Consider the following 15273-nt stretch of genomic DNA (forward strand, 5'->3'; position numbering starts at 1 on the left):
TTTGAAATTTTGTGTGCATGTGTGCTCTGTTGACTTTTATCAATGCCTGTTGACTGACCGTGTGGATTTGGAGCTTGTTATGTTCCTCCTCTTGTTGGCCTCTACAACAATGCAGTTGTTAAGAAGTATTTATTTACTTGTTATGACTTTGGTCTATCAAAGCGCTTATGCTACGTGTGCATGGTATTTCTGACTAAGTTTTATGCAAGAAGGATCAGCTAGGTAGCACAATTCATGTTTCAAGTTATCAGCTGGAATTTCAATTAAACAATGAAACCATTGTGAGAATATGAGCCGGCCTTTTGCATGCTAAGCAATTTGTTTCTTTGGTTTGTCCATTGTAGCTATTAGCAACTTCAATCAAGAATTAATCTGCACATATTAAGCTCATAACTATTTCTGTTCCTCTTATATTCGCTACATATGTGCTTTATTTGCTCTTTGCTGTTACTAACTGAGAAAATGAAGTAACTATGATGTTTCTTAAACTCCTGGTAATAATACATATATAAATAAGATATAATCTACTCATCTAAGTAACAATGAACTGACTGAAATTAACTATGTGAACAGGGATTGGGGGGCTTACTGACATGAAAAGAGCAAACAGCACCAATATTGCTGGAGGAAGGTTTGAGATGTCAATGACAGTTTCACCAGCATGCCTTCTATTCACACTCTGGAACAGTGTGCACACCAACTTCTGGAACCATTTCAATCCCTCCATGGGCTTTGAGTCCCACCCAAAATAGCAAAGAAACATCACTTGCAGCAAAATGATCCCCACTGCAGCCAGAACCAGGTTAATAACATTCTTCTTTTGTTGCATATGCATGTAGCCAGTCTCCACTGGGTACTGAAGAATGTAGGTATATTCCTCTCTTCTGCTGATCCTTCCCAAGGCCCATATGCTTAGCCTCAAGAGTGGTGTGAACAATGTGTTGCCTGCTGGAATCTGTGGGATAACTAGAAGGAGAATACCACGGTTCTTTCTAAATATTGCCATGTTATCATTTACTGGAGTGAAGCCACAGTTTACAAATGAGGACACTGCTGTGAAGATGGAGAACGTCCATATTTTGATGTTTTTACTCTTCAGCAGATATTTTGCTTCTGAATCAGTCCAAATGTAAATGGTAATAACTAGACAGCTGCAAATAATGCACACTACAAAGTATCCTGCCACGACATGAGCCAAAATATTGCAATAATTCTGATTCATGCTTTTGCTTTCCTGTACCTGTTTATGTGATGTGGTTGCTTCTGGATTGATGTCTTCCATATTATTCCAACAACTCCTGTTTACAGAATCAACGAATTCAATGTCCCTGCATGTTGAAGGCAGTCTCTTCTGGAGGATATCATATGTGTTGGCCCTGGCATTCTTTAAGTGCAGCCCCAACATTGAAGTGAACACTTCTCCCCCCAATAGCATCAGAAGGATCAAAACCCAGAGTTGCTGGTCAGAGAAGTCCTCCATCTCGACCGTTGCCATGCTTGAGACAGTCAGTGTGGACACAGAGGTGAAGGCAAGGTCCAGGCTCCTTGGAATTGGCTTATGCTGCGGAGTGAGACTCTTAAGGGCAAGGAAACCAGTAAATGATATTGACATGAAGTAAATAAGGTGAACTAACAAGGGATTTCTTTGGAGGACCATGTAAGGTGAACTAACAAGGGATTTCTTTGGAGGACCATGTAAGAGCGTCTGAAGAAATAGTTTGCACATTTGGAGATGGAACCAAGCCTCGATCTTATTAACATTCAGTCTTCCGCTGCTCTTCAGGGGGGATTCCGTTTGAGCGTCTTTTTGGGCGTCTACCTAACTACTCTTTGCTTAGACTGTTTGGTTGTGTTTGCTATGTTCTTCTTCCACCTCGGGAGCGTACCAAACTAACTTCACAGTCTGTTGAGTGTGTTTTCCTTGACTATAGTTCTGAGCATAAGGGATATCGTTGCTGGGATCCTGTTAGTCGTCGGATGCGGATTTCTCACGACGTTGTCTTCGATGAGTCTCGTCCATTCTATCCTTGTCCTTCCTCTGATGTTTCATAGTCGTCTTTGGTCGAGCCGCTTTCTTTCTTGACTTTTCCCGTTACACCTATTGCTCTTGCGCCTCCTTCGAGCCTTGTACCTTTGCCTATAGAGTACTCTTCTATTTTGCCTTCTTCTGTGGTTTCGTCTCCTGAAAATTCTCCTTTGGTTCCTAACTATACCCACATGTCTATGCACGACGGTTTGTGTCTTCTTCTGATGACTCTTCTCCTGTGTCTTCTCCTAATGCTTCGGCATCTTCTTCTAACACCTCTCCTTCGCCTGCGCCTGAGCTGCTTCTTGGACGTGGTTGTTGAGTTCGTCGGCCTCCTGCTTGGTACGATCCCACCGCCTTTTCTTCTACCGTCCTTTCTGAGCCGACTTCATATCGCGATGCTATCCTTCATCCTGAGTGGTAGGAGGCAATGGCAGAGGAGTTAGCTGCTCTTGAGCGTACTGGTACCTGGGAACTTGTTCCTCTTCCTCCTCGCATTCGCCCTATCACATGCAAGTGGGTATACAGAGTCAAAACTCGCTCTGATGGTTCTCTTGAGAGGTACAAGGCACGTCTTGTGGCTCGTGGTTTTCAGCAGGAGCATGGTCGTGATTTCAATGAGACTTTTGCTCCGGTTGCCCATATGACCACTGTTCGTACTCTACTTGTTGTTGCTTCTGTTCGTCAGTGGTCGATCTCTCAGCTTGATGTTAAGAATGCCTTCCATAATGGTGAGTTGCGTGAGGATGTATATATGTAGCCACCACCGGGGTATTCTGTTCCAGAGGGCATGGTTTGTCATCTTCGTCGCTCTCTGTATGGCCTTAAACAGGCACCTCGAGCTTGGTTTGAGTGTTTCTCTTATGTTGTCACTGTTGTTGGTTTCTCTGCTAGTGACCATGATCCTGCGCTCTTCATACACTCTTCTTCTCGTGGTCGTACTCTTCTTCTCCTGTATGTTGATGATATGATTATCACAGGGGATGATTCTCAGTTTATTGCCTTTGTTAAGGCTCGGCTTTGTGAGCAGTTTCTCATGTCTGATCTTGGTCCTCTTCGCTATTTTCTTGGGATTGAGGTTTCCTTTTCGTCTGACGGTTTCTTCTTATCCCAGGAGAAGTACATTCATGATCTTCTTGCTCGAGCCTCTCTGACTGATGAGCGTACAGTTGACACCCCGATGGAGCTTAACCTCCAACTTTGTCCTACTGATGGTGAGCCTTTGGCAGATCCTACACGCTATCGCCATCTTGTTGGGAGTTTGGTCTATCTTGGTGTCACTCGTCTGGATATTTCTCATGCAGTACATATTCTCAGTCAGTTCGTTTCCACCCCACACATATTCACTACAGCCATCTTCATCATGCTCTGCGCTATCTGCGTGTCACTAGCTCTCACCGTCTTTTCTTTCCACGCTCCAGTTCCTTGCAGCTCCGTGCTTACTCTGATGCTACATGGGCTAGTGATCCCTCTGCTCGCCGGTCCCTTTCTGCTTACTGTGTTTTCTTGAGTGGTTCTCTCATTGCTTGGAAGACTAAGAAGCAGACCGCGGTTTCCCATTCTAGTGCAGAGGCTGAGTTGCGTGCTATGGCGCTGTTGACAACAGAGCTTTCCTAGTTACAGTGGCTACCTGAGGATTTTGGTGTTCCTTTGACTGGACCGACTCCTCTTCAATCTGACAGGGGCTATCAGTATTGCCCAGGATCCGGTGAAGTATGAGCTTACCAAGCATATTGGCGTCGATGTCTTCTTTGTTCGGTCTCAGGTTCAGGATCAGGTGGTTGTTCTTCAGTATGTGCCTTCGGAGCTCCAGGTTGCTGACTTCTTCACGAAGGCACAGACTAGTGCACAGCATAGTTACTTTCTCTCCAAACTCAGTGTTGTAGATCCACCATGAGTTTGAGGGGGATGTTAGAGATATATTTCCTCTTTGTATATACCCCATTGTATAAGGGGTTATGTGCATATGTACCACCACCTGTACTCTACTTATATACGAGCCTATTGGCCCCTTGGGAATATAAGCTGATTATCCCTAACAGACAGAAACACATGGAGATGCTTAACCTTCTCCTTAATGGTCCTAACAACTTCGAAACTGGGTAACATGGCCTTCATGGCTATGTTTGATGGAAAATGCTGCATGTTAACTAAACTGAACTGCGTTGCTGGAGGTCTGTGGGCTTTGAGTTCAAATTGTGGGAGTTGGCAACTGGTGCTGTTTTCATGGTGCTGAGTAGGTCTCAAGGATTCTCTTTTGTCACCATTTCCCAGTGTGGTTCATTTCTGGAGCTTCTGGAGCTCATTATGTAGGATGGAGCAAGACAAGGTGCCAACTCTGTAGCTATGATGCTGATTGTGTCTACAGGGCCCCATCCTCAAGTATTATTGATGTATGGACGAGCATGTGCTTCTAATATTATAATATGTAACCACTATATGTTCCTGAGTGGAAGGATTCTCAGCGATTAGCATCCTTTATTCAGGATTGTGTTTGCATCTGAGGATATCCTTTATTTAGATTTATCACTTTCTCCCCAAGCAAACCCATGATGTCTTAATAATTCATACTATCTTTCACAATTGCATCTTCTGGTTTGGCATTAATTTTTTTTCCCTTTTCTCTAGAGCAATTACTAGTGCATTCTGTTTCTGAAGTTCAGTTCTAGTAATTTCCTTTAAATTACCGATGTAAATTGCTGTATTTAGTTTCTCTTCTGCAATGATCCACATTTTGGTTATAAATATAATGGCTGGTTATGACTTTGCCTGCAACATTTGCATTATCTTAATTGACTTCGAGTCTACAGCACAGGTTGCAGTTTCTTTTACTCATATTAATTTCACTGGAGGTGTGGTTTTACCTTCCAGATTCCAAAAACCCAAAGACGAGCTTTATAACTTCATTGCTCTACTGTATCTGTTGTTGTGGGAACAAATGTGCCAGCATCCACAAAGTCTAGTGGAGCTTCTTTTTTTCCTTTTCCTTTCCCTCCTATTTAAAATGTATTGTAACCTCAGTTGCACACGTGTTCCTCCTTTTATTTCCATTGGAAAGTAATGACTACTGACACGTGTTCCCCCAGAAAGCAGTCTTTTATGATGTCAGGTACTTCTAAATATACAATATAAATTGGCCACCACTTGATTGACATCTCTAATAGATTTTTGTATCTGGATATTATAAACTTTTGGCATCAACCAATTGCAAGAAACTATTGTGCAATGGCAAAACCATCTCTGCGTGTGAAGAGAATCAGGCTAATGGGCACATTGATTATTTTTCTTTGATTAACTTTCCGTTACCTAATCTAAAACTGCCAACACTTGCAGGAATATCTCTGCAAGGATGATAAGGAATACATAGGGGGAAAAGTGGAGAGAAAGGAAGCCATATCTTCTATGTTTTGCATCTTTATGTATTCTTGATCAGATTCCATAACCACAGGAACCTGCAATGTATCAGGTGCTGCATTTAACTAAGCTTCCAGGCTTTGCCTCCTTTCATGCTGAACTTCTTAAGCCTCCCAAAGAACATCACGATAATTAGTATGAGTTTGCCAGAGTCACTCCACCTCCCGGCGAAACCAGTCCATCTATCTGTACAGAGTTGGTCAGGATTGATCTGTCTGCTGCAGCTGTAGCCCATTGAAAACCCCACATTTCCATAAGCACTGCAAAACGTAGCTAAAACATGTCAGATTCAAGGCAGCAAATGTACCAAAAGATAGGGAATGGAAATGTGTTTCTTTCAGTCTGTATTCTTGTCAGGCATGTACATTTCCTTAGACATTTTGCAAACATTTACCACATAATCACAACTTGATGTTCTTATATCATATATATTGTCGATTTGTTCTGTATGCATGAGAATTTATTTTTCTGTTAACAACTAGGAGTAACTAATTACCTAACGACTTCAACGATAATGCTGAGCACATTGAAGTTGAGGGGATCTTCTTTGAGCTTTCTCCTCTCAGTGATGCAGATGGCGATGACAAAGATTGTCAGGTAGGAGAGTTGTGATAAAACTGTGCTCTTGAGAAACCTGATTCCCTGGCTCTCCGTGGAATGATCCCTTGTGGTTGAATTCTCTTCAAATGGAAACCATGTTGTGTATGGAGGTAGATACCTGGAAGCAATAACGAGCAGAATTTGAGGCAAGAACGACTGAAAAAATTGTACTTCCTATTTAGCATTTCTACTCAAAGTTCCAGTACATGACTGCTTTACTGCAACGAAAATGCAGGTGTGTGCATGCAATTTTGTACTAAGGTGGACCAGAAGCCACTGCATCATGTAACATATCTTCTGTTTTCTGTTTGGAAGCCAAAACTAGATAACAGTTCAGTAACTCTGCTCGATGAACACTGGTGCTTTGATTTATCCTCAGTGGCTGAACTGAAATTGATTCCGGCCTGTTTTTGGTTTGCAGAAAGCCAGAAACCAAGCTGATAATTGGGAATGGACATCAGAGAACAATATGGGAATGGCTTAGTAACTACTGGGGCTACTACAAATGCTGGTCAGTGGGTAAACTTCAGTGCTTAACTATAATTAACAGGAGGTAATTGGGAACAGATCATTATGCTTTGCAAAGGTCAACTTAGATGCAAGGTGTGGTCTCTACTTGACTGCCTAACTAGATATTCCTCCGCATCAAATAGCCCGCTTTCGATCAAATTAGTGCTACTGATCGTAGTGCTTGTCATCAGATTCATAAAATCGGTGCAACCGCACTCATCAAGTCATCAATTTTGTCATCCATGAAAGGTAGCCTTCTCGCCACACTTGGGAGCTGGACGCGGAGAGCATATTCTTTTTTTTTTTTTTATAGAATACGCAGGAGAGCTGCGTATCATTCCATTAAGAAGAGATTAAAGTGTTAAAAACATCGCGGGCCTAAAACCGGGCACACGCACACGGTGAATGACTTAGGGGCTGTTTACATGAGACAAAAACTCCTGTAATGTAAGCCATTAGGCAAGACAAAATCAACTCTGGAAGTGCCAGCCGCAAGTGAGCAGGCAATGTGCGCCTGCACCGCACCAAATTGCTGCTTCCTGTGCAATAGCGTCTGCTAGCTGTGGCGGTGTTCTTTGCATGTCACCCGTGGCGGAGAGCATATTCTCGGCAAGTTGATGAAGGCGCCAAGGCGGCATGTGATACACGGGTCTATGTTTTGAATAGGAGAGGCTTGGAATATCATGGCCACCTTCATCTTCATGTTGTGATCTGGAAGGTTGAAATTTGAATACTGACTTGTGGTTACATGGAGCTAACTGGCTGCGATCCATTTGTGGTCCAATATTGGGTGCTTGGAATGAGTTATTTTGCTCCATTATTTGGCAGCGAGGTCAAGACAAGGACCGTGCCCGTGAATTGACAACGGCACGTACGAGGCTAAGACGGAAACTAACCGAATTGTCCATAAGAAAAGAGGTACAGTGATTCATGAGGAGAAACTTTGGGATTTTCGTTTCGGTCCCTGTGCGGTGCTTGTCCGTTCTAGAAGATTCCACTACACTTAATCTTAGAAAGTTAGAATAGTGCATCGTTATGATGTACTCCCATCCCATAAGTCATTTCAAGAATCTTGGAGAGTCAAAGCATCTCAAGTTTGACCAAAATTATAGAGAAAATTATAAAGATTTATGACATCAAATAGGTATACTATGAAAATATAATTGATGAAGAATCTAATGATACTTTGATGATATCATAAATGTTATTATATTATCATATAAATTTGGTCAAATTTAAGATACTTTAACTCTCCAAGATTCTTGGAATGAATAATTTGGGATGGATGAGTATGACGGGGCATTTTGCAATTTACACCTTAAGAAACTTTACTACTATGGAGGAGGATATTTACGTAGGGCTGGCAAGTGGCAACTGGCTGCAAGTTGTGAATATATGCCTAACTGACCGGATTTTGGACTACATACCCAAGAAACTCGTGCATATGAATTATTCAGGATTTTGGATGATAAAAATAAACTAGCTAACTGACCTACAACTATATCCACTATCCAATGGTATCACTAGCTGTGCAGCTTATACGTGGGCAGCAACGGGCTGAGCTCACTAAGCTAACAAGAAAAGGATAGCTTAGGTTAATTTAAAATTAATGGGTTTGATCCTAGTTGGACCCAGGTAGGTCGAGGAGATCAAGCTCTTTTTCTTTTCCCGGGAGCGTTCGAAACAAAAAGGGACACCTGGATTACTAAAATACTAGAACGTGCTGCGTAGTCAATCTATGCCTGAAACAAAAGAGACAATAAGCAGCCATCAAACTATTGAAGATTCTCGTACAGGTAACGTGCACGATGAAGCCCCTATACATCATATGATAGCAGCAAACTAATCTTGAAGAGTCAATTATTTAAATACCCCTTCTGCTCAAACCAATCATCATTATGTTTAAAAACAGAGGAGGTACTAGTATTGATGGAGGGAGTCGAGCGAGGAACAGAGGAACTGGTGGAACCCCCTTCGTGTAGCTTGTGCAACGCGGGAAACGACAAGCAGATATGCCGCGCGAAAGAGAAACACGTGCTGTAAAAGTTATGCGTCGATCGTCAAGACTAAGCACACGCGTATGCCACAGGATGCACTCTCGTAGTCGTAGGCATCCTTATTGGCAGCAGCTGGGTGAAAAAGCTAGCGCAACTGCCTCGTGTGCTCCCACGTACGTCGTGGCCACGTGTAGGTCAAGGAAGTCCTAGTCATACAGCGTGGATTAAACGAGGTGCAGTGAGAGAATAACGAGGGATCAGGGCACTCACATCATGAGGACGAAGAGCACGAGGATGGCCGGCGCGAGCGTGGAGAGGTCGAGGGTGGACTCGCCGGTGTGCCGGGAGTTCACGGCGAGGAACAGCGCGTTCGCCACCTTCTCCCCGGAGCTCAGACCCTGCAGCGCGCCGCCCCACTCCATCGCGCACACCAGCGCCACCTGCACGGCGAGGAACCACGCCACCGTCCCGGCCAGCATCCAGCACCGCCGCGCCGGGAGCAGGTCCTCGCCGCTGCCCTTCCGGGCCATCTCCGCGAGGTCCTGCCGCCGCGTCGCCGCCGCCGCCGCCCACACGCACGCCGCCAGCAGCGGCGGGAACAGCGTGTTCCCCACCAGCGCCTGCGGGACGAGCAGCAGCTGCAGCGGCACGTCCCGGCTGAATACCATCATGTTCTCGTTCGTCGGCATGAACCCGCAGCTGGAGAACGTGGACACCGTCGTGAACACAGCGAAGGTCCACACGTTCAGGGCCTTGCGCCGCAGGGTCTGCCGCGCGCCGGGCGCCGCGTGCATGTACACCGCCACGGCGACGGCGCCCACGACGTGCACCACGAGGAGGATGGCCAGGACGATGTAGAACATGGAGCGCACCGCGTTGAGCCGCAGCATCTTCGAGTCCACCACCGGGCCGGTGTGATCTTCGGTGACGGTGGTGATCGTCATCGACGACCTCTCGTCATCGGCGTCGGCAGCGGCCTCGGCCTCGGCGGCGATGGCTGCCGGCGTCTCGAGCTCGACGCCGTCGTCGTGGCTCTCGACGCGCTGGGACCTGTTTATGATCCGCTTCCTCAGCTTGGACCATTTGGACGAGAGCCCCACGAGCGATATGAACACCTCGCCGCCGGCGAACATGAGCGCGGTGATGATCAGGAGCTGGCCGTTGGAGAACACCTCCATCTCGACGGCGGACATGCTCGACACCGTCGCGGCCGACACGGCGGTGAAGAACATGTCGATGCCGCGGGGGCTCCCGTGGGGCGCCCGCACCTTGAGCGCCGAGAGGAGGCCCCATCCGGCGCAGGAGAGGGCGACGAAGTAGACGACATGGATGAGGAGCGAGTTGAGGCGCGCCGCGACGTCGACGGCGGCGCGCCACACCTGGCCGCCGAGCGTGCGCCGCGACCGCGCCACGCGCTCCGTCACCTGGTGCTCCGCGTAGGCCTGGGAGAGCGAGCACACCAGGGACATTGCTCGGTCGAGCGCGGCCGCCGAGCACTGGCGCAGGTGGTGCAAGAGCTCGCCAAGCTTGTGTGCTCCGGCCATTGTGGGACGTGCGAGCTATATGTCTGCATGCGAGTTCTGTGTACCTGAGAGCTTGTAGGCACCTGTATATATATAACTAGGGAGATGGTGAGTGTTCCTGCATCCTGCTATGTTAGTCCAACACGTGGAAAGTAAACCCTTGGGCCTCAATTGTTTCAGTTTCTTTATGCCAAGAAGACCAAGCTACATGTAGACACTAGCAGTAGTGACGTTTGTTCAATTTGCCTGTCTGGTGAAAATAAATTCAGAATTAGAACTGCAGAATATATAGGACTCAAAGTGTAAAATACAATCCCACTTGTTTCATGTACTAGTTTCCTCTCAGGAAACAACGCAGTACGACGTACCTCCGGTACGTACTCTCTGCAAATATTTGGTATATTTGTTGCGTTGAAAGAAGTGTCACGAGAAGTGAAAATTCAACGTATACCGAGAATTTAGCTTCAAATAAAATTTCTTCTTGAATTCACCCGTGTGATGTCAACGGAATTGAACCCATGCTTTGTTCAGAATGTCTATGAGATTTTTTTTATGATCTCTTGGTTTCCTCAAAGAGTTCGGGATATAAACTGCGCTTTGATGAACCACGATAATAAGGGAGTATCCAGTAGAAGCTGTACATATATGCATAGCTAAAGCTCGCTTGAAGTTGTACAGTAGAAGTATGTACTTCTTGTAATGCTGGTTGTCGAGGAACTTATATGTGTTTTTCAAGATCCGATTTGGTCTATCTCTTAGAGTTGACTCGTTTACAACATCGGAGTCTGTGAAATCTTTTTCTCCGACAAATTTGCATGATACAAAATTGAATAGGAGTTAGACATCGTACAATGATTAAAGCGGAAATTTTGAAGTTAAAGCAAATTAAAAACTCGCAGAACCTAGGAACCCATAAACCGAGGAACCCATGAACCGATACTAATTGAAGTTAGGAACCCAGGAACCCGGCGTATAAACGTGCTTCTCGATCGGGATTAGATCTTATTCGCGGCAAGAGGAAGAGGAGCCCCCATGTGGCTCTGGATTATCCATAGATCCGCGCACCGTACCGTTCCTTCTTTCGATTATTCTATACATCTCTCTGGAGATATGCACGTGTGTGCAGACTTTTTGCTCGAGAAATAATTGAAGAATATATGTACAAGAGTGATTTGTGCACACGGCCATGTTGTCCTGCCAATACTACTGTTCAACGATACCGCTATTCCCAGCCATTAATTTTAGCCACGAATTAGATCGATGTCATGTAAGAAAGCATTTTTTCCCAACCGAGAAACACTAGTTCGCCTTTCAGGTCTAGTTATACTCTCTCCACAAATATAGATCGTTTTGGATGTTTGGATACCTCGTGCTAAAGTTTAGCACCTGTCACATCGAATGTTTGGATGCTAATTAGGAGTATTAAACATAGGCTAATTACAAAACTAATTGCACAGATGGAATCTAATTCGCGAGACAAATCTATTAAGCCTAATTAGTCCATGATTTGACAATGTCGTGCTACAGTAACCAATTGCTAATGATGAATTAATTAGATTTAATAGATTCATCTCGTGAATTAGCACAGGGGTTCTGCAATTAGTTTTATAATTAGCTCATGTTTAGTCTTCCTAATTAGTATCCGAACATCCGATGTGACACTGCTAAAGTTTAACCCCTAGTATCCACCCGCACGCCCATATTTTCCTGTTCGATATCACTGTACCCAGCCATTTCAGCCACACGAGAAGGCTTTTTTTTTTCCCAACCGAGACACACTGGTCTTTCAAGTATATGTAAACTCTCCCCACAAATATAGATCATTTAAGTTTCAGCCAAACTTCTCTAACTCTAAGTTTATAGAAGAATATATTAACATTATAATACCAAATAAATACACTGTCAAGTATCAAGACATATTTCATGGTAAATAATAAAACCTATTTCATATTATGGGATTCTTCCAATTTTTTATAACTAGGTAGTAAAGTCCCATTAAAGAAGAAAACGGTGAGGTTTACTACTTCATTTGCTTATGTTTAGATATCATATTATATTTTCTAAATCGATCATGCTATTTTATTAACAAAATACAAAGTAAAAACGAATTACCAAGTGATTTTAATACAAATCTAATAAGAGTATTTATCTTATGCCACACGTATATATGTCTGGAGATAAATACGTTTGTGTCATGACTTTTGCTCGAGAAATTAAAGAATATATGTACAATGATTTGTGTGCACGGCCATGTTGTCCTGTCATGTGCAATGACTTTTGCTCGAGAAATTAAAGAATATATGTACAACGATTTGTGTGCACGGCCATGTTGTCCTGTCAATACCGTTCAATATCACTGTTCCCAGCCATTTCCGCCACACGAATTAGATTGGTGTCACCTAGTAGTATTAGTCTTATGTCACCTAGCTACCATATTATTGGACATTAACCATTGATCAAAGCGTGAACTTGAACGGTTAAAATACGTCATATAAAGATCAACGTAGGGAGTAGCAAGAAGGTCGAGAGGTGGGGCAGAGCTTCTTGATGGCCAAATCAAGGAGGGGGCATGGCCCCTCTGCTTTTACAAAATGCTAAAGCAAAAGCTAAAGTGATCTACATTTGAGAATACATGCATTATGTACGTAATTAACTAGTAATCATTGTGTTGAATATATTGTTAACGGCAAGCATGTGAGCTCATCTTTTTGAAATATTAAAATGAGTGAAATTTTCATAAAATTTAAAAGTTTTTGTTTGAATTGTGTGCTCATTTGAAAATGGAAGACAAATTATACTCTCGTCTAAAATTCCCTAATAAATTAGATATCAAATTAATTTTTAAAACATGTGTGCTAGTTGATTTGGCTCTTTTTGGATTTTATTTGACTCTCAAATATGTGTGTTTTTGAATTTTTAATCTAATTCAAAATTCAAACTAAAAACGAATCCAAACCTAAAGCTAACCTGACATCTAACCCCAGTCTGGCCCGATGCCAAACCGGTCTGGCCCGCCAACCACCCGCCAAGCCTCACCACCTGGGCCAGCAGGCCGGCTCGCTACGGCGGCCCAACCCGCCCGCTAGGCCGCCAACACCACCGCACCCTCTTTCTTTCCCTTGCTGACGCGCTGGGCCCGCTCGTCAGCCAACAATGCTCCCCTTTCTTCCTCCTCATGCCGTACGCCTCACGCGCGGCGCGTGCGGGGGCGACGAGGCGAGCTTGCCGTGCTAGCCCACAATACACGGCCGTGCGCCCCCCCCCCCCCACACCTTACGGAGTCTTCCGTCATGGGAAAACCCCGCTTTTTCCCTCGCCTCGCGCCTCCAAACCCTAACGCTGAGCCGCTAGATGGCCACCACGCCATGCCCTAGCGCACCCGTCGAGGATCAACGGCGCGTAGCTCTTGGCACGCTACCCCGCTGCCCTAGCCCGGCCGCGGGCTATAAATAGCCCCAGCCAGCAACCTCGCCACCGATCCATCCGAGGTCCTCCCCTAGCCGCCGCCACCAACCGGGAAGAAGAGAGGGGAAGAGGAGGAGAGGAGGTGAGAATAAGAGAAGAGGAGGAAAAGGAGGCCGTGCCCGAGGAGAAGCCAGCCGCCGCGCTCGGAGGAGGAGTTGCTGCCACCAGAGCTGCTCATCGCCAACGCGCCCAAGGAGGAGCTGGAAGCCATTGCCACTACACTGCGAGCCTTCACCAACCCGCAGCTGGAGAACGTGGACACCGTCGTGAACACAGCGAAGGTCCACACGTTCAGGGCCTTGCGCCGCAGGGTCTGCCGCGCGCCGGGCGCCGCGTGCATGTACACCGCCACGGCGACGGCGCCCACGACGTGCACCACGAGGAGGATGGCCAGGACGATGTAGAACATGGAGCGCACCGCGTTGAGCCGCAGCATCTTCGCGTCCACCACCGGGCCGGTGTGATCTTCGGTGACGGTGGTGATCGTCATCGACGACCTCTCGTCATCGGCGTCGGCAGCGGCCTCGGCCTCGGCGGCGATGGCTGCCGGCGTCTCGAGCTCGACGCCGTCGTCGTGGCTCTCGACGCGCTGGGACCTGTTTATGATCTGCTTCCTCAGCTTGGACCATTTGGACGCGAGCCCCACGAGCGATATGAACACCTCGCCGCCGGCGAACATGAGCGCGGTGATGATCAGGAGCTGGCCGTTGGAGAACACCTCCATCTCGACGGCGGACATGCTCGACACCGTCGCGGCCGACACGGCGGTGAAGAACATGTCGATGCCGCGGGGGCTCCCGTGGGGCGCCCGCACCTTGAGCGCCGAGAGGAGGCCCCATCCGGCGCAGGAGAGGGCGACGAAGTAGACGACATGGATGAGGAGCGAGTTGAGGCGCGCCGCGCCGTCGACGGCGGCGCGCCACACCTGGCCGTCGAGCGTGCGCCGCGACCGCGCCACGCGCTCCGTCACCCGGTGCTCCGCGTAGGCCTGGGAGAGCGAGCACACCAGGGACATTGCGCGGTCGAGCGCGGCCGCCGAGCACTGGCGCAGGTGGTGCAAGAGCTCGCCAAGCTTGTGTGCTCCGGCCATTGTGGGACGTGCGAGCTATATATCTGCATGCGAGTTCTGTGTACCTGAGAGCTTGTAGGCACTTGTATATATATAACTAGCTAGGGAGATGGTGGGTGTTCCTGCATCCTGCTATGTCAGTCCAACACGTGGAAAGTAAACCCTTGGGCCTCAATTGTTTCAGTTTCTTTATGCCAAGAAGACCAAGCTACATGTAGACACTAGCAGTAGTGACGTTTGTTCAATTTGCCTGTCTGGTGAAAATAAATTCAGAATTAGAACTGCAGAATATATAGGACTCAAAGTGTAAAATACAATCCCACTTGTTTCATGTACTAGTTTCCTCTCAGGAAACAACGCAGTACGACGTACCTCCAACGTGAATCCCACTTGGTGATTGACCAAGTTACATATAGATACTAGTCGTAGTGACGTTGTTCAACTTGCCTGCCTTGTGAAAACAAATTCAGAATTAGAAAATGGCACTGCAGAATATGATTCGAAGTCAAAAATACAATCCCACTTGAACTTGTTTCATGTTATACTTGAGATGAGAAAGTGCATTAAATTGGCATAATAAATAGTAGTGCTTTAGGCCTTATCATATTATATTATCTATATATAAGCCACAAGTATCCATTTACCACTAATTAGATCATGTTTGGATCC

At 46.1% G+C, this 15273-nt stretch overlaps 2 protein-coding genes across 2 annotated transcripts; both read right to left on the reverse strand.

The window, feature by feature from the left end:
* Window positions 1–532: 532 nt before the first annotated feature.
* LOC101762256 (cation transporter HKT4) lies at window positions 533–2493 on the reverse strand. The gene has a single exon (XM_022828548.1). It carries the CDS (start codon window positions 1724–1726, stop codon window positions 533–535), a length of 1194 nt encoding a protein of 397 aa, XP_022684283.1. The 5' UTR covers window positions 1727–2493.
* Window positions 2494–5170: 2677 nt separating this feature from the next.
* Window positions 5171–14662, reverse strand: LOC101758038 (probable cation transporter HKT7). The gene is made up of 4 exons (XM_022828549.1): window positions 13756–14662; window positions 8818–10106; window positions 5937–6158; window positions 5171–5700 (listed from the first exon to the last, which is right to left on the reverse strand). Exons 1-4 carry the CDS (start codon window positions 14623–14625, stop codon window positions 5502–5504), a joined length of 2580 nt encoding a protein of 859 aa, XP_022684284.1. The 5' UTR covers window positions 14626–14662; the 3' UTR covers window positions 5171–5501.
* Window positions 14663–15273: the final 611 nt, after the last annotated feature.

Source organism: Setaria italica, chromosome VII (assembly GCF_000263155.2).
Source record: "Setaria italica strain Yugu1 chromosome VII, Setaria_italica_v2.0, whole genome shotgun sequence".
NCBI classification, from domain to species: Eukaryota; Viridiplantae; Streptophyta; class Magnoliopsida; order Poales; family Poaceae; genus Setaria; species Setaria italica.

Bases quoted from the DNA above. Each gene is read 5' to 3' on its own strand.
- LOC101762256 (XM_022828548.1), bottom strand. From the start codon at position 1,726: ATGTGCAAACTATTTCTTCAGACGCTCTTACATGGTCCTCCAAAGAAA.
- LOC101758038 (XM_022828549.1), bottom strand. From the start codon at position 14,625: ATGGCCGGAGCACACAAGCTTGGCGAGCTCTTGCACCACCTGCGCCAG. The intron at 6,159-8,817 runs GTGAGTGCCCTG...TATTGCTTCCAG, and splicing joins GTGCTCTTCGTCCTCATGAT to GTATCTACCTCCATACACAA. The intron at 5,701-5,936 runs GTAATTAGTTAC...TACGTTTTGCAG, and splicing joins ATTATCGTTGAAGTCGTTAG to TGCTTATGGAAATGTGGGGT.